Source organism: Pseudophryne corroboree, chromosome 8 (assembly GCF_028390025.1).
Source record: "Pseudophryne corroboree isolate aPseCor3 chromosome 8, aPseCor3.hap2, whole genome shotgun sequence".
NCBI lineage: Eukaryota > Metazoa > Chordata > Amphibia > Anura > Myobatrachidae > Pseudophryne > Pseudophryne corroboree.
In genome coordinates, this window is record NC_086451.1 from 416,382,305 (window position 1) to 416,410,285 (window position 27,981).

At 47.5% G+C, this 27,981-nt stretch overlaps 1 protein-coding gene across 2 annotated transcripts in view; it reads right to left on the bottom strand.

The window, feature by feature from the left end:
- Positions 1-289: 289 nt before the first annotated feature.
- ACTN4 (actinin alpha 4) overlaps positions 290-27,981 on the bottom strand; it is an 81,387-nt gene continuing 53,695 nt past the window's right edge. The window contains exons 2-21 of one of the 2 annotated variants that reach the window (XM_063937930.1): positions 25,623-25,737; positions 13,140-13,259; positions 12,152-12,238; positions 11,974-12,061; positions 11,203-11,281; positions 10,992-11,073; positions 10,072-10,157; positions 8,134-8,226; positions 7,304-7,534; positions 7,052-7,199; positions 6,540-6,690; positions 5,908-6,016; positions 5,646-5,786; positions 5,367-5,549; positions 5,147-5,281; positions 3,180-3,359; positions 2,953-3,099; positions 2,500-2,580; positions 1,902-2,060; positions 290-1,755 (exon numbers count right to left, since the gene is read on the bottom strand). In XM_063937930.1, coding sequence (XP_063794000.1) covers positions 1,597-1,755; positions 1,902-2,060; positions 2,500-2,580; positions 2,953-3,099; positions 3,180-3,359; positions 5,147-5,281; positions 5,367-5,549; positions 5,646-5,786; positions 5,908-6,016; positions 6,540-6,690; positions 7,052-7,199; positions 7,304-7,534; positions 8,134-8,226; positions 10,072-10,157; positions 10,992-11,073; positions 11,203-11,281; positions 11,974-12,061; positions 12,152-12,238; positions 13,140-13,259; positions 25,623-25,737 — 2,574 coding nt within the window. In that variant the 3' untranslated portion in view covers positions 290-1,596. Of the gene's footprint in view, positions 1,756-1,901; positions 2,061-2,499; positions 2,581-2,952; positions 3,100-3,179; positions 3,360-5,146; positions 5,282-5,366; positions 5,550-5,645; positions 5,787-5,907; positions 6,017-6,539; positions 6,691-7,051; positions 7,200-7,303; positions 7,535-8,133; positions 8,227-10,071; positions 10,158-10,502; positions 10,589-10,991; positions 11,074-11,202; positions 11,282-11,973; positions 12,062-12,151; positions 12,239-13,139; positions 13,260-25,622; positions 25,738-27,981 lie in introns of both variants that reach the window. The other variant, XM_063937929.1, reaches the window with a different exon arrangement.

Consider the following 27,981-nt stretch of genomic DNA (forward strand, 5'->3'; position numbering starts at 1 on the left):
TACAGGTTCTCTGTGGCCTGCATGTCACCTGGTTTTAATCAGCTACAGAACCTGTGTAATTTATAAGTATCCCAATTTAAGGGGCTAGTGTGGCAAGTATATACATACATAGACATGTTAATAACTGTATAGTAAAGCAAAACCTGTGTTTTATGTCTTATACACACTTTAAACTCTAGACTTCGAATCCTGACACATCCAAGCGTACAAATCATGTCAGTTTGACACACCACAAACACTCTTACAAATCAGAGTAACAGGCCTGAATAAAGGACACATGCACAATGTGTATCTTAAAAATATTACTTTTATTGTTCTGTAAGGAGTTGTAAGAGGTGCAGGAATGATAGAAAGGCGCTGCCCCCTGACATTTCTCCCGGTGGGCCGCTGGTATAAAAAGATGAGACATGGAATGTTACAGCTCTCGTGATAACAATCAGCAACCTTATTTTTTTATATTTTTTTCATTTAGAAGACAAGAAAAACAAAAAAACGGCAAATATAGGTTTTGCTAGTTGAATATATATTTATATCATAAATCCCCCTAAATTAAGTAAATAGTAACCCTCTTAAAGTTTTGTTTTATTATAATTTTATTTTTTTTGGTCCACAGGGGGAAAAATAAAAATAAAAAAGTAAAAACCATTATAGGGCTGATGCTATGACATGATACGAATGTATAAGATGTAGGAGGTGGCTGTGCTTCCCGAAAAGCAGGAGACAGTCACCAAAAGGTTATGCGATAAATGACGTGGAATGATGCATTGTAATGTGTTCCCCTCACCAGGGAGACACACCAAGCAACAGGAATGTAGAATTAATTGCTTGAAGGTTTGTTACCCATAACCAAACACCTCCGCTATTAAAAAGTGATTGTGAATAAGTAATGGTTATTCCCCCCCCCCTCCCTCCTTTCCCCTGGCCTTTTTGTAACAGATCTGGATGTTTGCTACCAGCAACCTCTGTTCAGCAGATGCACGCACGCACCAGTGTATGTGCATCCCTCTTAAAATAGGACATGGTAAAACATCTGGCTGGGAAGGGGGTTTGGAAAAGCACCCTCCGTTTTACGGATCTCTCCCCTGCCTGCAGTGCGGAGCCCTCTGTGCTGTGACCTCACCAAGAGGCCTTCGAGTTGTGAAACCATGATGAACAAGGAAAGATAGAATGGTACTGCGTAGGCAAGGACCATATGCCTCTCGCAGGAGCTTGTAGGACCAGGAATAAATAACCCAAGGTAGAGAGAGAGGGGCTTGTGAAGGACCTGTACAGGATGCAAGATATGAAAAGGTTATCCAGAAGCGCAGTCTACGTTGCCAGCTGTGTGTGGAAGCACCCCTGCCCTTTAGCCGTTGCATAGATAGCTTTGCAGAGGGGAGAGGAGCGGTCCTGCAGCTTTAGCTCTGCCTTCTCCTCCCTCCTTGCAAAGGGAATGAAAGCTAATGAGATCCCCTCCCTCCCCTTTCCCAGACAGGGGGATGCTAGTAAGCCCAGTGCCCCCATGTCCAACCAGAGCTTCGCCTCTTCTGCAGCAGAGGCATTAGTAGCCGATGGAGGGTGGTAGGGCAGTGTCACAATCTCTCCCCCATCAAGGTCTCACAGGTCGCTTTCGCCGTACAACGCAGTAGAAAAGGACAGGTAATCCAGTGCTCCGGGCACTGCATCGGGGCCGTGGTAGGGTGCCATACGAGAGATGCAGTACTCCGCCTGGTCTGGGGGCAACTCTCGGCGCAGCTCTGCTGCTGTGATGTAATTCTGAAACAGAAGATGCGAGAAGGGCAGGTCTTAAAAATCTGGAATTCCGGAGTAAGTCTACTCTCCTAATATCATGTCCGGGAAAGACTGAAGAAACGGTAGCCTGCTGTGGTCCGCACTACTCGCTGGGTTTAAGTGACACTTACCTTATCTCCAGCAAGGACCTTGAAAGAAGCAATGACTTGGTCAGCGGTGTCTGTGTCCGTTGTCTCTCTGGACATGAAGTCGATGAAGGCTTGGAATGTCACCATGCCCGAATTGTTGGGGTCAACGCTGGCCATGATGCGGTTAAATTCTGCGTCACCCTGCCATGAGGCAAATGGAAAAGCAAAAAAGTTAGGGCAGGGAGAAGCTCCAAAGTATAACTGTGACACTAGGTGAAGTCACAGGAGCACACGGATGGGAAACCACGGAAGTACATAGATGTAAGCAGCATACCAAGCTGTATCCGGTAGAGATAAGGAGAGCTCGAAAGTCATCGGCATCCAGAGAAGAGATTCTCTTCTTTTCCAAGAAACAGTTATAGACAGAAGTCGAAGAGAGCAGAAAGTAAAGTGACAGATACAGGGGAAGAAAAGGGGTGAAGGTGGTAAGATGTAGCAAAATAATGCAAAGGACATAAATAGTACAATAACAAATAAAAACAAAACATTGGCACAGATGAGCAAAAAACAGTGAAAGGAAAAATGAGAGAGAGAAAGAAAGAGTGAGAATTAGTTTGTGCTCAGGGTGGTAGTTTGGTACCTGTCTGTCATTCTCCACATCATAGCCCAGACTGATGAGACAAGCTTTGAACTCTTCAGGTCCCAGGGCGCCCGTATGATCCTGTCACGGGGAGAACATGGTAGGGAAGAACATGTGGGTCCGAAGACAAAGCAGTGGGCAGTGGACAGGCGGTGAGATGGGGTGGAAGCCATGGGTGGAAAACAAGGACAATGGAAGAGAAACAGAAAAACAATATGTTACAGAATGCATAAAATGATTAGGAGACCTGGGACAAATGGGAGATGTACTCTGACAAGACTGGAAGGTGGTCTTCTGGGATAGACAAAGGAAGGGATCCATATAAGGAGGGTATGAAACGAGTTTACCCTTCCCAAAGAACTACTATACAAGGACTGCCGTGTAACCATATTACTGTAACCTTCCTGCCTTTCACCCACAATTCTGCCCTCAAAGTCCACAGTGCCCCTTCACCTTGTCGAAGTGGTTGAAGGATGCTCTGAACTCATGCATTTGCTCCTGGCTGATTCCCTTGGCATCACGTGTTAGGATCTGGTTCTCCACTTCATTTATGGTCCTGGCAATAGTGGTGAGCAGATGTTCTGAACCAACGCGGATGTGCTGCAGGGGACACATACGAAGCAGATTATGGACCATTCATAACTGGGTTGCTCTGACAGGGTAATAGAGTGCTGCCTTACCTCCATGGTGTAGTTGGTGTGCTTATTATCGAAGATCAGGGCTTCCTGAATGAGCTGGTGCTGCTGCTCCAGCTTGTCTATGTTGGGCTTGTAGCTTAGGACGCTCTGTTCATACTGCTTCAGGTGACTTATCTGGTCCTCCAGCGTGCCATGCATTTCAATGGCAATTCTACCGATCTCCTGAGTAAAGATAGCAGTCAGTATTTGCAGAAAGAGACATAACACCGAATTACACAAAATATAGGACATAATATATACTCAATTGCAGTATGTTAATACAGTACTATGAGATAATGGTGACCCCCAGCTACAAGTCTGTATTGTGCTCATGTTGTTTAAAAGAAATCAAATTAAAGTAAATCAGGGCTGATATACAGAAATACTTTTTTTTTTTTTTTTTTTTAATGGGTGCCTGCTCCTGCCCTGCACCAAAGAAAAAAAACTGGTGTTGGGGGTGGGATATAGGGGACAGGGAGGATGAGGCATGCTGGGAAATAGAAAGTAACTCTTTGGTGCCTGCCTCGCTCCCTATCAAGCCTATACCCAGTGTAATGACTCGTGACCCTAGTGGACGAAAGAGAGGTTCTTTAAATGCTTACTATTCACTCAGACTGCAGGCGGCCGCATGACATTGCCTGGGCTCACCTGGCTCACAGTGGAGCTGTTCTGGTGCCTTAGCAAGGTTCCTAATTGGGTACAGACTTCTTTCATGCCCAACTGATTATAAGAGATGTACTCCATCAGATGTGCGCTGGTTACAGAAGTTGCACTCCATAATGGAGAGTAGAACTTACATTTTATGGTGCCTTAAGGTTATAATGTTTAAAGAATTTGCCCCAAACGGGAATTCAATCTCATATGAAATGCTCTCTACCTGGGTGCCTTAAATTCCACCAATTCAGTAATTCATTGCCGTCTGAGACAGGCTTTTCAGAAGTGTTCCCTATGGCCCTCTACATACAGCATTTCCGATTCACATGAATGGAAAGTCCAGCTCATAGGCGTATTTATAATGGGTGCAAGGTGTGCCCCACCGTGCATCCACAGTATACTTATCTTGTGCCAGCAAGCGGTTTCCTCCCTCCTCCATCGAAGTGTCACCTTGTGACATCTTCCAGGCACATAGCTCCATGCAGTTAAAAGCAAAGACTCGAAACAGTGCTAGAACCTTTGCTCTCTTGCACCATCTTCCAGAATATTACTGGGAACCCGCTTACCGGCACAAGGTAAAATGCGGGGGAAGAGAGAACTGATGCACACAGGCCACCTCACAGACTAGGAAGCATTAACGTGTTTAAACAGGCAAGCAAGGAAAAGAAATGCTGTACCGTGGCAGGCAGTGAGGGAATACCACGCGATAGGTAGAATCATCATATGGAAGTCTGTTCTGTATGGAATTTATACTTTAAACTGATCAGTGTTTTTACAATACCAAGACTAGCAATATTACTTCCACTGGGAAAATGTTTGCAGTCGTCGTGGCTGACGGCAAAGCTTCATTTCAGTGAAGAGAGACTGTTGCAAAAAGCAAGAGTCCATTTTATCTTCTGCCATCTTCAAAAGTAGACTGTTGAAGGAAATTAAAGCTCCCTTCACCTCCGCTACAAAATGAGCTGGGTTAGAGCACTGTAGTCAAACACTATATCGACTCCATAAATGGCATCACATAAAATGTTGCAATGTAAACTTAGTCAAATTTGTTTGTTTTTTTTAAGGCAGAAACGATTTATCTGCAGTCAAACTAATTTAACTCAAGTAATTTACAAAAAAAAAAAAAAAAAAAAAGTACCAAAAAATTGCAGTTCCTACTTTGAACACCAGGTGGCGCTGAGCCTGTCTGCATGCCAACGCCACCAGTCATGGTCTTTACACACAATGTCAAATAAGGTCTGACTGGTTGAAGAATGAACGTTTTCTTTGTCATATAAACAGAACAGTTAATACAGTCACAAGGAACTGAGACTTGCCTCCATCTTTGACTGGATCCAAGGTCCCACCACATTTGCTTGGTTAGCAAACTGCAAACGTAGGCGCTCGTTGGACTGCTGCTTGTCTTGCTCTCCCTTTAATGCATTGTCTCTCTTGGGTACAAGTTGCTGGACCTGGTGTACAAAGAGCATTCCATGCGTTAGAGCACACAGCTGTGCCTAAGCAACTGAGGGTTCTTGGCTCTAGTCAGCCACCTACCTTATCCCACTTTGAATTTATGGTCTGTGGAGTGACAGTGGTGTAGGGGTTTCCGCTGGTCAGCTTGATGTGGTTATAATCGGCGATCTTCTGAGCCTGGTTTTGGATGTCTAGAATGGCCTCTCGTTCGCGGTCTGCATCCGGAAGTGTGGACTTAAACTGCTCATGGGCTGCGATGAGTCCCTGAGAAGCAAAAGCAGAACAGCCATGTTTTCTCTGTTGGATACAGCAAATCTACAGGTCTGCAGAACGTTGGGTGACAAGAAACAGAGCCCATACCTCAATCTCTTCAATGGTGTGCACAATGAACATGTCCTGCAGGTCTTCCATGGCCCCCTCCATCCAGTTATTAAATGGCGCTGCCCTCTTTGCATACTCCAGGTAGAGCTGGTCAATCGCCTCCAAGTGCTTCTCAGTTTGCTGGAGACAAAGGGCCAAGTCAATTAAGAGATGGGGGAGAGGGGAGGGGTATGAGCACACATCATGGGATGAAGGCTTGGAGAAATGCTATGTAGGGAAACGGGAAGGGTTCTGTTCTCACCTCTAAGGCCTCTCGTCTGCCGTGTGTCAGTGAGCCTAGAACATCCCACTGGTCGCAGATCTTTTGGCAGCGAGCGTTTACACTGGGCGAGTCGTAATAGTCAAGTTCACTGGAAGAGACAGAAAAATCAGACGTTAGGTTCAGCAGCCCCAGTACCAGAGTAGCGGTTTTATATTCTGAGGATGATTCGTTCACACCCACGTGTAACCCCTTGCTCTGCGCTCCAATAAACCTCTCCACGTGTCAGTGAAATGAAAGACTCCATTCACTGCAGCCATGGCAAGCTCAGAGACGTGGAAGTTGTGAAACTCTGGCTTTGGAATGTCTTCTAATAACGGTGTGGAAGAGATGTGAACAATGAGAGCACTGTGTGTATACACATACACACACCTATATCAGGGAGCACAGAGATACCACATGTTCTATCTCCCAGCACCACCATGACATAACTACAACTAAACAGCCAGAGCAACCACCTGCGAAGAGACTCAGATGCTGGAGCCATATAACAATCTAAGGCACCAGATCAGGAATTACAGACTGCAGAAATCTCAGAAGTTGGCGATCGTACACTCTCTCTAACAACGTAAACATGTCCTGTGCAGATTGCCGCCTGCCCTTATAGAACTTACTTCAGTTCCTGCGCTATGGCTGCGATCTGCTCCACCCTGTCCTGGTGAGCTGCCAGGTCACTCTCAAAGGCCTCGTGTTTTCGGATTAGAGCCTTGATTTCTGCCAAGGTGGCTGTCTCATAGTCCTTCTGCTTCAACATGGTCTCCTTACCTGTTGGAAGATAAAGTATTTAAGTGAATGTAGTGTAATAGACCACCTCCACAATGTGTAACGCAGTAGACCAATACGCTAGTAAAACACTATACTCTGAGGGCCATGACAGCACAGCCAGTAGATTTACTAGGAACTAGTATCACTGTAACAGGAGGTACACAGTGACCACCTCCGTACATGTTAGGTATAGCTGTAATTATGGCAGATGCCGTGGGCAGGACTGCTCTATATTGGCACAAAGCTTAATTATGTTTATTGTATTAAAGTTCCAAGATTTCCACTACTATGGTAGAGACCAATCATTTAATAATGTTTCCCACCATCCAGGAAAGCCGGCAGGGATGGTTACAGTACCCACCTTCGGTCCAAGCTTCATGTATAGACGCTTTCTGGCGGAACTTCTCTGCCAAGTGGTCCAGCCTCTCTAAACGTCGAATCTCATTCAACATCCATTCCTCATAACCCTTCTCGGACTGCTCCAAATGCTGCCAGCCATTATTAATGTCCTAACAAGGTGGAAGGGATGTCACTAAAACTGGACAATGATCTAGACTTTGCACAAGCACACACCAGGTTCCGATAAGTCTCTTGACCCTCTCCCCACACTCACCGAAACCATCTTCCCCTCAGAAGGCATGAATGCAGGTCGGTTACTGAGCCTCAGCTTGGTCTGTAAGGTGTTGAAGTTGATCTCCAGCTGACACTTCTCCTGGACCTTCGGAGGTTTGTGCACGCGGCGATAATCCCGGAAATCCTCTAGCTTCTGCTGCATATCTTGCATGGTCTTCTCTGGCTGACGATCTTCAAGCCATGGGATTGTACGTCTGATCCACTCCAAAAGCTACCAAAGGAAATCCAGTTCAGTTACAAGGAAATCACCAAATCAGGCTGAATTGTCAAAACCTAGACATGACCACTGCTTAACCTCAAACTACTACAATAAGAATGATCTATTACATACTCTGTTGACCATTCTGTAGGTAATTTTTCTAGACCACATACGTCTTCCATAACTAGACAAACCAGTAAAATCCTCTACTGGGCTCCGTATGCATTTGAAGATTTAACAGGGAAATTATCACATACCTGACAAATGTAAATAATGCTCAGTGATGTTAAAGGTTCTCTAAACTTAGTATCTATAGGAACTGTACACGTAACAAATAGCCGCACTTACTTGCGCTGCAAGGGGATTCATGGCTAATAGGATCTACCTGTACAATCTCTCAGGATCGGGCTGGTGGCAAAACTCAACAGCACAAGTCCAATCCGGTGGGCAGAATAATGAAAGCAAGCCAAGGGAAAGCTTGATGGCCTCAAAGTGCATTGCTTAAAGTTTAAGCTGATCATTTTTGACCCATTTTGTGCTGAAGTTTCAGAACAGGTTTCCTCATTTCTATTGTACCATAGTCAGAACTAACAAAGTAACAGAGGACTCACATCACTGGCAAGTTTCTCGTAATCCTCCATCAGGTGCTCATTCTCTTGGTTCACAGCCAGGACTTTGCAGATCCTGTTGGCAGCAGTCTCAGCCTAAGGCAGAACACATTGGTTAGATGGCACATAAATCCCCCAAAAATGTCTGGCAGGCCCAACGGCTCTTCTAATGCCTCAAAGTTAAGCCAAATCTTGGGAGTTCACAAAGGAAAAACCATCTGATTGCAATTTGTAGACACGAACCATGAAGCTTTTGTCTCTCCACTGCAAAATATTACATCCCCCCTCTAACACAGCTGAAACACCCACAGCATCTTTCAGATTGTGTCATAATGGGCAGATAGTGGTCAAAAAGCTGAAACGTCATGTCAGTAAGTCAAATGTGACCGCGCTGGCCCTGCCCCTGAGTAGGACTCAATCAATCCACACTGCACATTCCTTTGAGGAAATCCTGCAGAACTGCCTGCCCCTTGTGTAGGTTATTAGAGAAAGCCCTCCCATGCTTCAGAAAAGTGACTGAGATTAGTGTAGTTTTGTCACACGCAGTCATCTCAAGAAGATGTAGCCCTCAATGGGAAGCAGTTAGCTTCCCGGCGGTCAAAATTCCGACACCGGGATGCCGAAGGAGGATGCAATGCCGGTGTCCAAATACCGACTCCGCTCGAGATGCCGGTGGGGGGGGAAGGTTAGGTTTAGGCTGGAAAAGGGGCGTTAGGGAGCAGAACCAGAAAAGTTAGGGTTGGGGACCGGGGAGGGAGGGGAGGGTTAGGCACCCTGAAGGGGGAAGTTAGGGTTAGGCACCACTGGGGAGGGAGGTTTAGGGTTCGGCACCAAGCGGGGAGGGTTAGGCACCCAGAAGGGAGGGTTAGGGGGCTGAATGGGTGGCTGTCGCGATTACAATGGACGGGATGCAGCCCATTTATTGGCAAATCATACAGAACACCCCTCAATATATTACACACGAGTGACATTAACGCCATTTAGAAACTTGATAGCAGCTTCCAATCAGAGGTGTGAAGGAACTACTTTCGGGTGAAATTATTGTTACACGGAAATAGACCACATCCTAGCATGACGCTTCAAGCAGCCCATTATGATGGAGAGAGTCTGAGCTCTTACAGCCAGTGGTTTGTGCATAAACCATGGAAATGGGAATTGTCTGATGCTTTCTATTGTAACAATGAGATTACAGCCATCTGATGCCTGCTAGCTGCAGGAAGCCCATTACAGATCCTCAAACACAATTAATGCTATAGAGTGGGAGCAGCTCTGACGTGGAACCTGATAATTCTGCACAGTTAGGTTCTCATGAGCTCTAGGTCAGTGGTTCTCACCCTCGGTCCACAAGTACCCCCCAACAGTTCATGTTTTCCAGGTCGCCTAGCAGTTGAACAGGTGTATTCATTAACTCACTGACACATTTTAAAAGACCCACAGGTGGAGCAAATTATTTCACTTGCAATCCAGTGAGGAAACCTGGAAAACATGAACTGTTGGGGATAATTGAGGACCGCGGTTGAGAACCACTGCTCTAGGTTATTCCATTGCTGGGTTACCATCGTACCACCCCACGTAAGACATTACACTGTAAACTCAAAAGGCATTCAGTTCCAGCAGTAAACTGTACTTCACGTGGCATTTAGTAGCCAAGGAGAGTTGAAAAAGAGAATTACAAAGTAGAGGATGATTACAAAAACCAGTTAAAACACCCAGGGCAAAAAGTAATAGTCTGAGAGATGCAGGCAGTTCACGAATTCCTGTGAGTCTGCCTGTATATTTAAAGCAGCAACCATTCACCAGGCAAAACCAGGTCAGTTTTGCCTTGTTAATGATTTCCGCTTTAAAAATACGGGTGGACGCGCAGGAATTACCAAACAGCCTGCATCTCGCAGACTATTACAATTTGCCCCCAGTATGAGATGCCAGCAGCAGCAAGCTCACCTTCTGAGCCCCAGAAAAAGCGTGGTAGAAGCAGGAAACGTAGGTCATTATGGCCTTCTCATCAGGCCTGAGAGTGCCCACAATATCTGTGCAGAGAAGAAAGAGAAGGACAAGTGCAGAGTGAGAGAGAGGGTGCAGGGCCGGTCAGGAGCCAGATGAGGGGCTTCCTGTCCCAGATCTGCACCTCTCTGCCCTCAGTATGTGTCAGGAATGACAGGTGGGGGGAGGGAGTGTAGAGACAGCCGCCGCAGCTGCGGGGATCGCTACTCCTCCCTAACACTGAAGAAAAAGATTTGTTATAGAGCAGACCAAGAGATTCCCGACACAAAGCGAGGGGACAGCATGCCGCGCATCTGCAAAAGAAGCAGGAAATTAGGCATGCAGAAAGGAGAGGAGACAGGTGGAGGCTCTGCGGCCGCCCCACACACTACCTTCTGGGCTCCAGAGAAGGCGTGGTAGAAAGAGGACACGTATGTCATGATAGCCTTCTCATCAGGGCGAGCGGTGTTGACAATGTCTGGAAATGAAGGAAATAGGGTGAGACACTGGAAAGCATGGTGTCAAGGCTCAGATGCCATTTTCGTTCACTACAAGGCAAGGGAAATGTATCTAACACTACAGATTACACAGCCAGTGCCTGTAATGGGAGGAAGCCACCTTGATAATGATAGTCTGCCTTGACTCTTCATGCAGAGGAAGACTTAAGGTCACATGAGCAATTAATATGCTGACTTCAACAAAACGCTCCCAGACATAAGTAATGGATAAAGGCCGAACCAGCGATTGCAGAGTTGTAATGCACATTCCAATGCGCCAGTCATTACTAGGTATCAGTGTTCTAGCGGTTAAGCATGGGATTTCAAAGCCAGCGGCTTACTTGATCATGTGACTACTGCAAGACCACAAATCCAGAGCCTCACCTTCAGCATCCAACATCTTGGGGATGTCCAGATACTTCTCGGCCACTTCAAAGGCATTGTTCAAGTTGGTGACCGGGTCGTCCTAGGAGACATTGGCAACATAAGATTAGGGAAGTTTGAATGTTTACTGGGGGAAGTTCAACTGCACAATGCATACATTAAGCAACAATGGGATTTATACAGCGTGTGACAATGCTGGTTATATTCTTACCTTTCTCAGTTTATCATATTCTATAAGCTCTGGCCGGTGTCTGTGAATCAAGGCGTTAAAAGCCAGGCCATCCTTCCAACTGCAGGGAGAGCCACAGATTAGTCAGAGAGAAAGAAAAGGAGTAAGAGTCTCTCAAAGCCAAGCAGTGACAGGAGTCTAGAACACCCAGCATCCAGATAGTAATATGTGTCAGTCAGATTACAAATTACAGCAAGTGTACAGCTTTATTTTTGTTGTAGGAGTGGATTTTAAGTACTTTGAGTCATACGACTCCCTTTGCCACAACCGATTGCTACATATGGTCATCATCCTAGTGATTGACAGATTCATTCCTATGGCATTCAACAGCAGTTTCAATGAGAATTGGCATGACCGAGACTAACATGACGATGAGGGTAGGAAGTCAGGTGCTGCAGTCCATAACGGGGACCACAGCAGAGAAAGCCAGGAAAAACAGACCAACCGTAGGAGAGTGCATCTTGGAACCACAGATTTAATAGGTCCGGTAGTTTGGTGGCAAGTAGTGTTTGCAGGCAAGAGTAGGTGTCACTGATGTAGTGGTGAGGAAGACATAGAAAGTGCAGAATCACATATCAGAAAGTAATGTAAGAGTAAACGTACAGCCACAGGTGTAGTGGCGTGGAGAGCGTACACTCAGGAACACAGGGAGATAAAGAGAGAGGTGCGATCCTGCAACACTGACACAGCTACATATAAGCAGCAAAGCTCAAGCAGAGAGCAATCACAAGAAGAAGCTGAATGCACTGTTACCTGATGTGGAAGTTCTGTACATTCACGTTCTTGTAAGGCGCTGTCTTTCTCTGACACCACAGCAACAATCCTTCCTTGGCAGACGTCTCTGTGGAGACAAGAAAAAGAGGAAGTTTAGCACGAGACAACAGGGAACAAGAGAGAAGGAACAGCGAAACCAGAATATCTGAACACTTACCCTCAACAGAAATATCTTGAATAGCAAACCGTAGGATAATAGTCCAGATCATCCCCAAGGTCATTTTAGCATTACCATCCACGATTTCTGCAAGAGATCAAAGGTTACAAGGACGCCAAGCTCCGGCTTCTGCTGTGTGCTTCGGGCGTAAGTCACAGCATGGCCAGTCAGGAGGGAAGACCTCACACTCAAAGATGCATGGCGCTGTGCTTGTAACTGCAGACTATCATTTTCTAAATATTGCTAGGGCCACTTTGTAAAGCCCCACTATGGAAAATAAATTTACCCTCTAGTGTCCCCCCATCTGCTACTTACAAGTAATTCATTGGTTTTGCAGGCAAAATGACATTCACGAACGTACTCTATTAATTCAACAATGACATTGCTACAACCATTCAAAAGCGGATTATAAACCCATAAGAATCCCATTGGTGCTCCTGGACCCTGCTCAATGGATAAGCTGCATCCTACAAATATTGGAACAGCCGCCTCCACTGTCTGCTGATGAGAAGGCTTTAAACACAGATATAGATGGAGGGAGGGTATACAGACAGCACTGACTATTCAGAGCATTTACACACAACAGCAGCCTTTAAAATTACCCCAAAGTATCTCAGGGGCAGATGTATTAACCTGGAGAAGGCATAAGGAAGTGATAAACCAGTGATATGTGCAAGGTGATAAAGGCACCAGCCAATCAGATCCTCACTGTTAATTTACATATTGGAGCCGATTGGCTGGTGGCTTTATCACCTTGCACATATCACTGGTTTATCACTTCCTTATGCCTTCTCCAGGTTAATACATCTGCCCCTCAGTGTGTTAGACTAAGGCAATTAAGTACTTTTGTACAAAGAAGATCACAGAGAACATTTGGGGGACAGTACGAGGTGCATAGAAAGCAGAAACCACTTCAACTAGTGCAGAGAAAATAAGGATGGGGTTAAATTAGATGCAGGTTGAGTGTGTTTTCAGACATCCGGCCTACCTTCAGCTCCGATAGAGACAAGCTTCACCCCTTTACTCGCAATGAAGTCCAAGGCTTTATTGACGTTATTGATTTTATGAACCCGCATCTTGCCACGTTCTGGTTTAGGAAGACGCTCCCCTGAAATAAAACAAAGCCTTGTTGATAACAAGTATAGAACGTAACATGGGCTAGCCTACCGTATTCTATGATCTAAGATGCCATACATTGTCTCTGCACAGTGTGCTGCAGACATTACCAGGTATTCCTTGCACCTCTATGGGAAAAGTAACAAAGACCCAATCATGAAGTTCCTTCTCCAGGCCATGCTGAAGGCACTTTGCAGCCATTGGCTGAATTCCCCTTTGAAGTGTGAATTCAATCTTTATCACAGAAGCAGCTGCCGTCGCACTATTCAATTGTTTGTGCAGCTGGGTGCGGGTGCCCATTATTTCTACTCCCACCCTCATAAGATGGCAGGCAAAACCTGACCAAAGTCAGCATTTTGGGTGCCCAAACGCAGAGCCCCAAATACTTTGTACCGGTTTAGCCATTTTAAAGGGGAGATTAAATTGTGCTGGGTGCCCCATGCTGGTCGTCTATCAGAGCAATTCAATTGTAGCTCAGATCAGATGCCCATTACCCATGGCATACTTTTTTTTTTCTCAAAGGGGTCAATTCAATTCGGCAAGTTATGAATAGCGCCGGGAATTAGCTCCCAACGCTATTCAATTCAGCTCCAGTTAAGTCAGCGATGTCCCATTCTCGCCGACTAAACAGGTTGAATTGTCGGGAGAACAGGCATTCTCCGACTTAACTCCCCGGCGCGAGGCTGATTCCCGACAGAATCAGCCTTGCGCTGGCCGCGAGGAAGCACTTTTGTCGGGTTTCTTCTCTCATCCCCGGGGATGAGAGAAGAATTCCCGACAATTGCGGGTAACTAGCAGCTGAATTGAATAGCGTCGGGAGCTAATTCCCGGCGCTATTCATAACTTGCCGAATTGAATTGACCCCAAAGCCTCTAGAGGTGCTTGGGGAAAAGAAAAAAAATAATATTTTACTCACCGGTAAATCTATTTCTCGTAGTCCGTAGTGGATGCTGGGGACTCCGTAAGGACCATGGGGAATAGACGGGCTCCGCAGGAGACTGGGCACTCTAAGAAAGAATTAGTACTACTGGTGTGCACTGGCTCCTCCCTCTATGCCCCTCCTCCAGACCTCAGTTAAGGAAACCGTGCCCGGAAGAGCTGACATTACAAGGAAAGGATTTTGGAATCCAGGGTAAGACTCATACCAGCCACACCGTATAACTCGTGATAACATACCCAGTTAACAGTATGAACAACAACAACAGAGCTCAAACAACAGATGCCAACATAACATAACCCTTATTAAGCAATAACTATATACACGTATTGCAGAAAGTCCGCACTTGGGACGGGCGACCAGCATCCACTACGGACTACGAGAAATAGATTTACCGGTGAGTAAAATCTTATTTTCTCTAACGTCCTAGTGGATGCTGGGGACTCCATAAGGACCATGGGGATTATACCAAAGCTCCCAAACGGGCGGGAGAGTGCGGATGACTCTGCAGCACCGAATGGGCAAACACAAGGTCCTCCTCAGCCAGGGTATCAAACTTATAGAACTTTGCAAAAGTGTTTGAACCCGACCAAATAGCTGCTCGGCAACCCCAAGAAGAGCCCAAGAAGAGCCCACTTTCCTTGTGGAATGGGTTTTCACTGATTTTGGATGCGGCAAACCAGCCGCAGAATGAGCCTGCTGAATCGTGTTACAGTTCCAGCGAGCAATAGTCTGCTTTGAAGCAGGAGCACCCAGCTTGTTGGATGCATACAGGATAAACAGCGAGTCAGTTTTCCTGACTCCAGCTGTCCTGGCTACATAAATCTTCAAAGCCCTGACTACATCAAGCAACTTGGAGTCCTCCAAGTCACGAGTAGCCGCAGGCACCACAATAGGTTGGTTCAAATGAAAAGATGACACCACCTTCGGCAGAAATTGCGGACAAGTCCGTAATTCTGCCCTGTCCATCTGGAAAACCAGATAGGGGCTTTTACATGACAAAGCCGCCAATTCTGACACACGCCTAGCCGAAGCTAAGGCAAATAGCATGACCACTTTCCACGTGAGATACTTTAGCTCCACGGTCTTAAGTGGCTCAAACCAGTGAGATTTCAGGAAACTCAACACCATGTTAAGATCCCAAGGTGCCACTGGTGGCACAAAAGGGGGCTGAATATGCAGCACTACCTTTACAAACGTCTGAACTTCAGGAAGCGAAGCCAGTTCCTTTTGAAAGAAAATGGATAGGGCCGAAATCTGGACCTTTATGGTCCCTAATTTTAAGCCCATAGTCACTCCTGACTGTAGGAAGTGCAGGAACCGGCAGAGCTGGAATTCCTCTGTAGGGGCCTTCCTGGCCTCACACCAAGCAACATATTTTCGCCATATACGGTGATAATGTTTTGCCGTCACGTCCTTCCTAGCCTTTATCAGCGTAGGAATAACTTCATCCGGAATGCCTTTCTCCGCTATGATCCGGTGTTCAACCGCCATGCCGTCAAACGCAGCCGCGGTAAGTCTTGGAACAGACAGGGACCCTGTTGCAACAGATCCTGTCTGAGAGGCAGAGGCCATGGGTCCTCTGTGAGCATTTCTTGCAGTTCTGGGTACCAAGTCCTTCTTGGCCAATCCGGAACAATGAGTATTGTTCTCACTCCTCTTTTTCTTACGATTCTCAGCACCTTGGGTATGAGAGGTAGAGGAAGAAACACATAAACCGACTGGAACACCCACGGTGTTACTAGTGCGTCCACAGCTATCGCCTGAGGGTCTCTTGACCTGGCGCAATACCTTTGTAGCTTTTTGTTGAGGCGGGATGCCATCATGTCCACCTGTGGCAGTTCCCATCAATTTGTAATCTGTGTGAAGACTTCTTGATGAAGTCCCCACTCTCCCGGGTGGAGGTCGTGCCTGCTGAGGAAGTCTGCTTCCCAGTTGTCCACTCCCGGAATGAACACTGCTGACAGTGCTTGCACGCGATTCTCTGCCCAACGAAGAATCCTGGTGGCTTCCGCCATCGCTACCCTGCTTCTTGTGCCGCCCTGGCGGTTTACATGAGCCACTGCGGTGATGTTGTCTGACTGAATCAGCACCGGTTGGTTGCGAAGCAGAGGCTCCACTTGACTCAGGGCGTTGTATATGGCCCTTTGTTCCAGGATATTGATGTGCAGACAAGCCTCCTGACTTGACCACAACCCTTGGAAGTTTCTTCCCTGAGTGACTGCCCCCCATCCTCGGAGGCTTGCATCCGTGGTCACCAGGACCCAGTCCTGTATGCCGAACCTGCGGCCCTCGAGAAGGTGAGCACTCAGCAGCCACCACAGAAGAGACACCCTGGCCCTGGGGGATAGGGTGATCAGCCGATGCATCTGAAGATGCGATCCGGACCACTTGTCCAACAGATCTCACTGAAAGGTCCTCGCATGGAACCTGCCGAAGGGAATGGCTTCGTATGACGCCACCATCTTTCCCAGGACTCGCGTGCAGTGATGCACCGACACCTGTTTTGGTTTTAAGAGTTCACGAGCTCCTGAGCCTTCTCCGCCGGGAGAAACACCTTTTTCTGGTCCGTGTCCAGAATCATGCCCAGGAAGGGCAGACGAGTCGTAGGGATCAGCTGCGACTTTGGAATATTCAAAATCCAGCCGTGCTGTTGCAACACTTCCTGAGAGTGTGCTACGCTGAACAGCAACTGCTCTCTGGACCTCGCCTTTATGAGGAGATCGTCCAAGTATGGGATAACTGTGACACCCTGCTTTCGAAGGAGCACCATCATTTCCGCCATTACCTTGATAAATATTCTCGGTGCCGTGGATAGACCAAACAGCAACGTCTGGAATTGGTAATGACAGTACTGTACCACAAATCTGAGGTACTCCTGATGAGGTGGATAAATGGGGACATGCAGGTAAGCATCCTTTATGTCCAGAGACACCATAAAATCCCCCTCTTCCAGGCTTGCAATGACCGCTCTGAGCAATTCCATCTTGAATTTGAACCTTTTCAGGTAAATGTTCAGGAATTTAAAATTCAATATGGGTCTGACCGAACCGTCCGGTTTCGGAACCACAAACATTGTGGAATAGTAACCCCTTACCTGTTGAGGGAGGGCAACCTGTACCACCACCTGCTGGAGATATAATTTGTGAATTGCCACTAACACTACTTCCCTTTCTATGGGGGAAGCAGGCAGGGCTGATTTTAGGTAACGGTGAGGGGGCATCACTTCGAATTCCAGCTTATATCCCTGAGACACAATCTGTATAGCCCAGGGATCCACCTGTGAACGAACCCACTGGTGGCTGAATTTTCGGAGACGCGCCCCCACAGCTTCCGGCTCCACCTGTGGAGCCCCAGCGTCATGCGGTGGACTTAGTAGAAGCCGGGGAGGACTTCTGTTCCTGGGAACTAGCTGTATGGTGCAGCTTCTTTCCTCTACCCCTGCCTCTGGCAAGAAAGGACGCACCTCGGACTTTCTTGCCTTTTTGTGATTGAAAGGACTGCATTTGGTAATACGGTGCTTTCTTAGGCTGTGAGGGAATATATGGCAAAAAATTTGACTTCCCAGCTGTAGCTGTGGAAACTAGGTCCGAGAGACCGTCCCCAAACAATTCCTCACCCTTGTAGGGTAAAACCTCCATGTATGGTACCTGAATGTGTATAAACAGACTTCAGGATACCTTCCTGCTTCCTATCCGCAGGATCCTTTAGGGAGGCCGTATCCTGTGACGGCAGGGCCACCTTCTTAGATAAGCGTGTCAGAGCTTGGTCTACCCTAGGGGAGGAGTCCCAGCGCATCCTGTCCATTGGCGGGAAGGAGTACGCCATAAGTAACCTTTTGGAAATCAGCACTTTCCTATCAGGAGAATCCCAAGCTTTTTCACATAACTCATTTAACTCATGTGAAGGGGGAAACGTCACATCTTGTTTTTTCTCCCCAAACATATAAACCCTCGTCAGGGACAGGGTTTACCTCTGATATGTGCAATACATCCTTCATAGCTACAATCATGTAGCGGATGGCTTTAGCCATTTTAGGCTGCAATTTAGCATCATCGCCACTGGAGTCAGAATCCGTGTCGATATCTGTGTCAACAATATGGGATAGTGGGCGCTTCTGAGACCCTGACGGCCTCTGCGCTGTAGGATCAGGCATGGGCTGAGACCCCGACTGTCCCAAGGCTTCAGCTTTATCCAACCTTTTATGCAAGGAGTTTACATTATCATTTAACACCTTCCACATATCCATCCAATCAGGTGTCGGCGCCGTCGGCGGGGACCCCTCATTCATCTGCTCTGCCTCCACATAGCCCTCCTCGTCAAACATGTCGACACAAGCGTACCGACACACCACACACCCAGGGAATGCTCTATGAGGACAGGACCCCCACAAGGCCTTTTGGAGAGACAGAGAGAGAGTATGCCAGCACACACCCCAGCGCTATATGACCCAGGAATCACACAGTAACTTAGTGTTTACCCAGTAGCTGCTGTATATATGATTATTGCGCTAAATTTGTGTGCCCCCCCTCTCTTTTTACCCTCTTTCTACAGTGAGTCTGCAGGGGAGAGCCTGGGGAGCTTCCTCTCAGCGGAGCTGTGGAGAGAAAATGGCGCTGGCGAGTGCTGAGGAAGAAGCCCCTCCCCCTCAGCAGCGGGCTTCTGTCCCGCGATTTGGTGTAAAAAATGGCGAGGGCTCATGCATATATACAGTGCCCAGCTGTATATATGCTGCTTTTGCCAGGAGGTACTCAATTGCTGCCCAGGGCGCCCCCCCCTGCGCCCTGCACCCTACAGTGACCGGAGTGTGTGGGTTAATGTGGGCGCAATGGCGCACAGCTGCAGTGCTGTGCGCTACCTCATGTGAAGACAGGAGTTTTCTGCCGCCGATTTTGACGTCTTCTTGCTTCATCCGCCGGCTTCTGTCTTCTGGCTCTGCGAGGGGGACGGCGGCGCGGCTCCGGGAAAGGACGACCAAGGTTAAGTTCCTGTGTTCGAACCCTCTGGAGCTAATGGTGTCCAGTAGCCTAAGAAGCGCAACCTAGCCGCAGTTAGTAGGTTTGCTTCTCTCCCCTCAGTCCCACATAGCAGAGAGTCTGTTGCCAGCAGAAGCGCTCTGAAAATAAAAACCTAACTAAAATATTTTCTTAATAGCAAGCTCAGGAGAGCTCACTAAAATGCACCCAGCTCCTTCCAGGCACAGATTCTAACTGAGGTCTGGAGGAGGGGTATAGAGGGAGGAGCCAGTGCACACCAGTAGTACTAATTCTTTCTTAGAGTGCCCAGTCTCCTGCAGAGCCCGTCTATTCCCCATGGTCCTTACGGAGTCCCCAGCATCCACTAGGACGTTAGAGAAAAATAAACAAGATTTTACTTACCGGTAAATCTATTTCTCGTAGTCCGTAGTGGATGCTGGGGACTCCGTAAGGACCATGGGGAATAAACGGGCTCCGCAGGAGACATGGGCACTTTAAGAAAGAATTTAGATTCTGGTGTGCTCTGGCTCCTCCCTCTATGTCCCTCCTCCAGACCTCAGTTAGAGAAACTGTGCCCGGAAGAGCTGACAGTACAAGGAAAGGATTTTGGAAATCCAGGGCAAGATACATACCAGCCACACCAATAACACCGTATAACTTGTGATAAACTTACCCAGTCAACAGTATAAACAACAGAGCATCAGTACAACCTTGATGCAACTATAACATAACCCTTATTGCAGCAATAACTATATATAAGTATTGCAGAAGAAGTCCGCACTTGGGACGGGAGCCCAGCATCCACTACGGACTACGAGAAATAGATTTACCGGTAAGTAAAATCTTATTTTCTCTAACGTCCTAGTGGATGCTGGGGACTCCGTAAGGACCATGGGGATTATACCAAAGCTCCCAAAACGGGCGGGAGAGTGCGGATGACTCTGCAGCACCGATTGAGCAAACACTAGGTCCTCCTCAGCCAGGGTATCAAACTTAAAGAACTTTGCAAAAGTGTTTGAACCTGACCAAGTAGCCGCTCGGCACAGCTGTAATACCGAGACCCCTCGGGCAGCCGACCAAGAAGAGCCCACCTTCCTAGTGGAATGGGCCTTAACTGATTTTGGCAGCGGCAATCCAGCCGCAGAATGAGCCTGCTGAATCGTGTTACAGATCCAGCGAGCAATAGTCTGTTTGAAGCAGGAGCACCAAGCTTGTTGGAAGCATACAGGATAAACAAAGATTCTGTTTTCCTGACCCTAGCCGTTCTGGCTACATAAACCTTCAAAGCCCTGACCACATCAAGCAACTCGGAACCCTCCAAGTCAGTAGTAGCCACAGGCACCACAATAGGTTGGTTTATATGAAAAGATGAAACCACTTTCGGCAGGAATTGTGGACGGGTCCTCAATTCTGCTCTATCCGCATGGAAAACCAGATAGGGGCTTTTAGGTGACAAAGCCGCCAATTCTGACACACGCCTAGCCGAAGCCAAGGCTAGTAGCATGACCACCTTCCACGTGAGATATTTCAATTCCACCGTTTTGAGTGGTTCAAACCAGTGGGATTTCAGGAAACTCAACACCACGTTAAGATCCCAAGGTGCCACTGGAGGCACAAAAGGGGGTTGAATATGCAGCACTCCCTTTACAAACGTCTGAACTTCGGGCAGTGAAGCCAGCTCTTTTTGAAAGAAAATGGATAGGGCCAAAATCTGGACCTTAATGGAACCCAAATTTAGGCCCAAAGTCACTCCTGACTGTAGGAAGTGAAGGAAACGGCCCAGCTGGAATTCCTCCGTAGGGGCATTCCTGGCCTCACACCAAGCAACATATTTTCGCCATATACGGTGATAATGTTGAGCGGTCACGTCCTTCCTAGCCATTATCAGCGTAGGAATAACCTCATCCGGAATGCCTTTCTCTGCTAGGATCCGGCGTTCAACCGCCATGCCGTCAAACGCAGCCGCGGTAAGTCTTGGAACAGACAGGGCCCCTGTTGCAACAAGTCCTGTCTTAGAGGTAGAGGCCACGGTTCCTCTGTGAGCATTTCTTGCAGATCTGGATACCAAGTCCTTCTTGGCCAATCCGGAACAATGAGTATTGTTCTCACTCCTCTTTTTCTTAGAATTCTCAGCACCTTGGGTATGAGAGGAAGAGGAGGAAATACATAGACCGACTGGAACACCCACGGTGAGGGTCTGAGGGTCTCTTGACCTGGCACAATACCTCAGTAGCTTTTTGTTGAGGCGGGATGCCATCATGTCCACCTGTGGCAGTTCCCACCAACTTGCAATCTGCGTGAAGACTTCTTGATGAAGTCCCCACTCTCCCGGGTGGAGGTCGTGCCTGTTGAGGAAGTCTGCTTCCCAGTTGTACACTCCCGGGATGAACACTGCTGACAGTGCGCTTACGTGATTCTCCGCCCAGCGAAGAATTCTGGTGGCTTCCGCCATTGCCACCTTGCTCCTTGTGCCGCCTTGTCGGTTTACATGAGCCACAGCTGTGATGTTGTCTAACTGAATCAGAACCGGTTGGTCGCGAAGCAGGGTCTCCGCTTGACGTAGGGCGTTGTATATGGCCCTTAGTTCCAGGATGTTAATGTGAAGGCAAGTCTCCTGACTTGACCACAGACCTTGGAAATTTCTTCCCTGTGTGACTGCTCCCCACCCTCGGAGGCTTGCAGCCGTGGTCACCAGGACCCAGTCCTGTATGCCGAATCTGCGGCCCTCGAGAAGGTGAGCACTCTGCAGCCACCACAGGAGAGACACCCCGGCCCTGTGGGATAGGGTGATTAACCGATGCATCTGAAGATGTGATCCGGACCATTTGTCCAGTAGATCCCATTGAAAGGTCCTCGCATGGAACCTGCCGAAGGGAATAGCCTCGTATGATGCCACCATCTTTCCCAGGACTCGAGTGCAGTGATGCACTGACACCTGTTTTGGTTTTAATAGGTTTCTGACCAGTGTCATGAGTTCCTGAACTTTCTCTATCGGAAGATAAACCCTTTTCTGGTCTGTGTCCAGAATCATGCCCAGGAAAGGCAGACGAGTCGTAGGAATCAACTGCGACTTTGGAATATTTAGAATCCAGCCGTGTTGCCGTAACACTTCCAGAGAACGTGCTACGCTGATCAGCAACTGCTCTCTTGACCTCGCTTTTGTGAGGAGATCGTCCAAATATGGGATAATTGTGACCCCTTGCTTCCGCAGGAGTACCATAATTTCCGCCATTACCTTGGTAAATCTTCTCGGAGCCGTGGAGAGACCAAACAGCAACGTCTGAAATTGGTAATGACAATCCTGTACCACAAATCTGAGGTACGCCTGATGAGGTGGCTAAATGGGGACATGAAGGTATGCATCCTTTATGTCCAGAGACCATAAAATCCCCCCCTTCCAGGCTTGCGATGACCGCTCTCAACGATTCCATCTTGAACCGGAACCTTTTCAGGTACATGTTCAGGGATTTTAAATTCAATATGGGTCTGACCGAACCGTCCGGTTTCGGTACTACAAACATGGTCGAATAATAACCCCTTCCTTGTTTAAGGAGGGGAACCTTGACCACCACCTGTTGAAGATACAATTTGTGAATTGCAGCTAACACTATTTCCCTCTCGAGGGGGGAAGCTGGCAGGGCCGATTTGAGGTATCGGTGAGGGGGCATCTCTTCGAATTCCAGCTTGTATCCCTGAGACACAATATCTATTGCCCAGGTATCCAACTGGGAGTGAACCCACTTGTGGCTGAAATTTCGGAGACGCGCCCCCACCGGGCCTAGCTCAGCCTGTGAAGCCCCAGCGTCATGCGGTGGATTTTGTGGAAGCCGGGGAGGACTTCTGTTCCTGGGAACTAGCTGTGTTGTGCAGCTTCTTTCCTCTGCCTCTGCCCCTGGCAAAAAAGGACGCACCTCGGACTTTGCTTTTCTGTGATCGAAAGGACTGCATTTGGTAATACGGTGCTTTCTTAGGCTGTGAGGAAACATATGGCAAAAAATTTGACTTTCCAGCAGTAGCTGTGGAGACCAGGTCCGAAAGACCCTCCCCAAACAATTCCTCACCCTTGTAAGGTAAAACCTCCATGTGCCTTTTTGAGTCGGCATCGCCTGTCCATTGCAGAGTCCACAGGACCCTTCTGGCATAAATCGACATAGCATTTATTCTAGAACCCAGTAGACTAATGTCTCTTTGAGCATCTCTCATATATAGGACAGCGTCTTTTATATGCCCCAGGGTCAATAATATAGTATCCTTGTCTAAGGTATCAAGTTCCTCAGACAGTGTGTCCGTCCATGCTGCCACAGCACTACACACCCAGGCTGACGCGATCGCCGGCATCAGTAAGGTACCTGAATGTGTATAAATGGACTTCAGGGTACCCTCCTGCTTTCTATCCGCAGCATCTTTGAGGGTAGCCATATCCTGTGACGGCAGGGCTACCTTCTTGGATAAGCGCGTTAAAGCTTTGTCCACCCTAGGGGAGGATTCCCAGCGTAACCTGTCCGTTGGCGGGAAAGGATACGCCATAAGCATCCGTTTGGAAATCTGCAGTTTTTTCTCTGGAGATTCCCAAGCCTTTTCACATAACTCATTTAGCTCGTGTGAAGGGGGAAAGGTCACCACCTGCCTCTTTTCCCCATACATATGAACCCTCTTGTCAGGGACTGGGGTTTCCTCTGTGATGTGCAACACATCCTTAATTGCTATAATCCTATAACGGGTGGATTTAGCCAATTTAGGCTGTAACTTTGCATCAGCGTAATCGACACTGGAGTCAGAATCCATGTCAGTATCCGTGTCAACAATTTGGGATAGTGGGCGCTTCTGAGACCCTGACGGCCTCTGCGACATAGGATCAGGCACGGGCTGAGACCCTGACTGTCCTGAGGCTTCAGCTTTTTCCAACATTTTATGCAAGGAATTAACATTATCATTTAAAACCTTCCACATATCCATCCAATCAGGTGTCGGCGCCGTCGGCGGAGACACCACATTCATTTGCTAGCGCTCTGCTTCCACATAGCCTTCCTCGTCAAACATGTCGACACAAGCGTACCGACACACCACACACACAGGGAATGCCCTTTTTGATGACAGTTCCCCCACAAGGCCCTTTGTAGAGACAGAGAGAGAGTATGCCAGCACACACCCCAGCGCTATAAACCCAGGAATAACACAGTAACTTAATGTTAACCCAGTAGCTGCTGTTATATTGATTTTTGCGCCTAATTATGTGCCCCCCTCTCTTTTTACCCTCTTCTACCGTGTATCTGCAGGGGAGAGCCTGGGGAGCTTCCTCTCAGCGGAGCTGTGGAAAAAAAATGTCGCTGGTGAGTGCTGAGGAAGAAGCCCCGCCCCCTCTACGGCGGGCTTCTGTCCCGCTTAAATATGTATTTTCTTGGCGGGGGCTCATACATATATACAGTGCCCAACTGTATATATGTTCACTTTTGCCAAAAAAAGGTCCAAATGCTGCCCAGGGCCCCCCCCCCTGCGCCCTGCACCCTTACAGTGACTGGAGTATGTGAGGTGTGTGGGAGCAATGGCGCACAGCTGCAGTGCTGTGTGTTACCTCAGTGAAGAACGGAGTCTTCTGCCGCCGATTTCGAAGTCTTCTTGCTTCTCATACTCACCTGGCTTCTGTCTTCCGGCTCTGCGAGGGGGACGGCGGCGCGGCTCTGGGATCGGACGACGAGGGTGAGATCCTGTGTACGATCCCTCTGGAGCTAATGGTGTCCAGTTGCCTAAGAAGCAGGACCTAGCTTCAGAGAGTAGGGCTGCTTCTCTCCCCTCTGTCCCACGATGCAGGGAGTCTGTTGCCAGCAGAGCTCCCTGAAAATAAAAAACCTGACAAACTACTTTCTCACAGCAAGCTTAGGAGAGCTCACTGAAAAGCACCCAGCTCGTCCGGGCACAGATTCAAACTGAGGTCTGGAGGAAGGACATAGAGGGAGGAGCCAGAGCACACCAGAATCTAAATTCTTTCTTTAAGTGCCCATGTCTCCTGCGGAGCCCGTCTATTCCCCATGGTCCTTACGGAGTCCACAGCATCCACTAGGACGTTAGATAGAAAAAAAAAAGTGTGAAAAGTCTGTATTTTTGCCACCCAAAACGCCAAAACCAGGAATTTAGGGGACCAAACAAGAACATTAGATGGATTTAGCTGCTTTGTGCGGCTATACCCAGTGCTTTCAGGCACGTTAAATATTAATGGACGCCTGAACGGAGAAACAATGAAATTGCTCCCTTAGGTGCCCATTCGTATAGACACCCAGCAGGGGGCGCCTCAGTGCATTTGGGAGCAACGAGTAATGTGTGCTCAGTAACTACTGCCTGGCAGCACAAACAATTGAATCATTTTCTTAGGGTCAGGCAGCCATTACTCATTTACGGATGTTTTCATAGCATCAACATGCCTGCAGGGCCGGCGTATGTAACTCACCCGATATAACTTCCAGGAGTAACATGAGCTTTAACCCATCGCGGAAATCCTCATCTATATTCTCAATCTGAGTGCCGGCCTTCCTCAGGTGCGAATTACACCACGCAGTGAAAGTCTATGGAAAGAAGAAAAGCTCAATGTAAGGCAAACAGGACAGGTAGCACTACAGCTTCTAAGATTGGTGTGTCTTTAACCCATCACTGGGAGAAGGGAAATTATTTTTTTTTATTAAAAAACCTATGTAAATAGAGCATTTTAGGACTAAATGGTGAAAACAGTGTATAACACAAATGTAGGGAGAAGCTACAGATGTGTCCTCCTACATCCTCGTTGCAGTCACGTTACACAGCCCTTCTAGTCACGCCTAGTAGTGAGCGCGATTACTAACACTGCATCTTTTTGTGCATTTCTTCCCCAAAATGTGTCTTTCGCTTCATTCAAGGAGACTCTGCTGATCAAAATTATATGCGGCTTGCCTATATTCTGTGTGCGACTGGCTGTATTACCCAGGAAAACACGAACGTTTTATTATTATTATTATTCCTTTATTTATATGGCGCCACAAGGGTTCCGCAGCACCAAATTACAGAGTACATAAACAAATAATCAAACCGGAAAACAGCAACTTACAGTTGATGACAGTATAGGACAAGTACAGGGTAAATAAACATAGTTACATCAGCAGATGACACTGGAATAAGTATCAGGTGGCAGAAGACTGCTGGAATTGGTGCAGTTGAAGATTATTAAAGTAAGAAAGGATAAGCACATGAGGGAAGAGGACCCTGCTCGTGAGAGCTTACATTCTAGAACGTTGCATTTCATATGCAGATACAGCAGCAGTCGCACACAGAATATAGGCATGCAGCATATCATTTTAATAAGCGGAGTCTGCTTGTGTGCCTTATTCGTGCAGCAATGCAAATCGGATGCATTTTCAGCAACCAAAAAAAAATAACAGAAAAGAAAAACAAAAACGGACGTTAGCAGAGCTGCCCGGGAACTGGCGGCTCACTCACGCCAGGCATCTCGCGGTGTATGGCATATTGCGGCTAGCTCTAAGAGGACACATCTGTAGTACACACAAACTATATAATCTGTATATCTGATACTGAATTAAGGAGTGCCGGCAGAGGAACATCATACAAAGAGCATATAAGATTACACACATACATCATACACATGTATTGTTGTAAGAGAAAACATAACACGCTGCTGCTACAGTTTGGCTGGATGCAGATTAGCCGTGATTCATAATCTGTCAGCCAGTCTCCGAGGCCACACATGCCTTTTGGCTTTAATTGTGCACTACATTCAATGTTAGACTCCTCAGAAACATGACATTCTAGAGTGCCCACTAGACAAAAGTGTTTCCCTCCTTCTGTATCCCACGGCGGAGCTGTCGTGCCTATAATGACATTCCTATATTGCAATATTACACTGCTGAGGTCTTGCAGGGGATCCTTTATCTTATCTCTTGAAGAGAGATGATCCCATCGCCCTACCAGGTATAAGTGAACAAATGTGAACCACCTGTTTAACCCGGCAAAGTCCCTGCTCCCCAAATAACGGAGAGCAAGTGTAACTGAGAAGTCCAAGGATTAGCCTTACAATGCAAAGGGAGGAATCCGCCAAGTGAGCAACGTCTGTGCCAAATGTATAAAACGATATAGCGACGACTCGCAGGTGTGCGCTATAAGGCAACATGCACGAGGCAATACAACTGCAGGTGTGTGTGGGGTAATAATTGGGACAGATTTTTCAAAAGTAACTTTAAGAGGGCGATTCAATTGTTGGTCGGGAATTAGCTTCCGGGAATAAATTCCCTTTTCCGGCACTCAAGTGCGTGGTATTTTCCGCATGAAGCGGCTTCTCCGGTGATAAGTGTCAGGTGCGCTGTAGTAACTGCGAAACAAGCACTGAAGCCCTACCTTACGCAGGTAACTGCTCTCACCTCAGGAGTGTGAGAGCAGAAATCTGCTATAAGTGCAGCCTTAGGGCTGGTCGTGCAAAACAACTGAATAGCGACCAGTCAGTTTAGAAACAACTTGCCCCTTAAAAGAAAACCAGGATGACTTTAAATTACCCGGCATAAATGGGAGAAAAAGCTGCAGGTTTGCAAGCATGGACTTTATTACGTTCCCACCATAGCGATACAGTTCAGTAGAGCATGGAAGGCAGCCCTTCCGCAGAGGTCACAACTCCCCGAAACTGGAGATGGCCTGTCATCCTTAATTACATAACTGCGAACAGTCGGGTAAATTATAACACTAGCAAACTGAGCACACAGCAAAGAATGGATGATTCACAACGTTGTGCAGAGCTGCGAGTAGTAGACAGGTCTCCGAACACATGCATG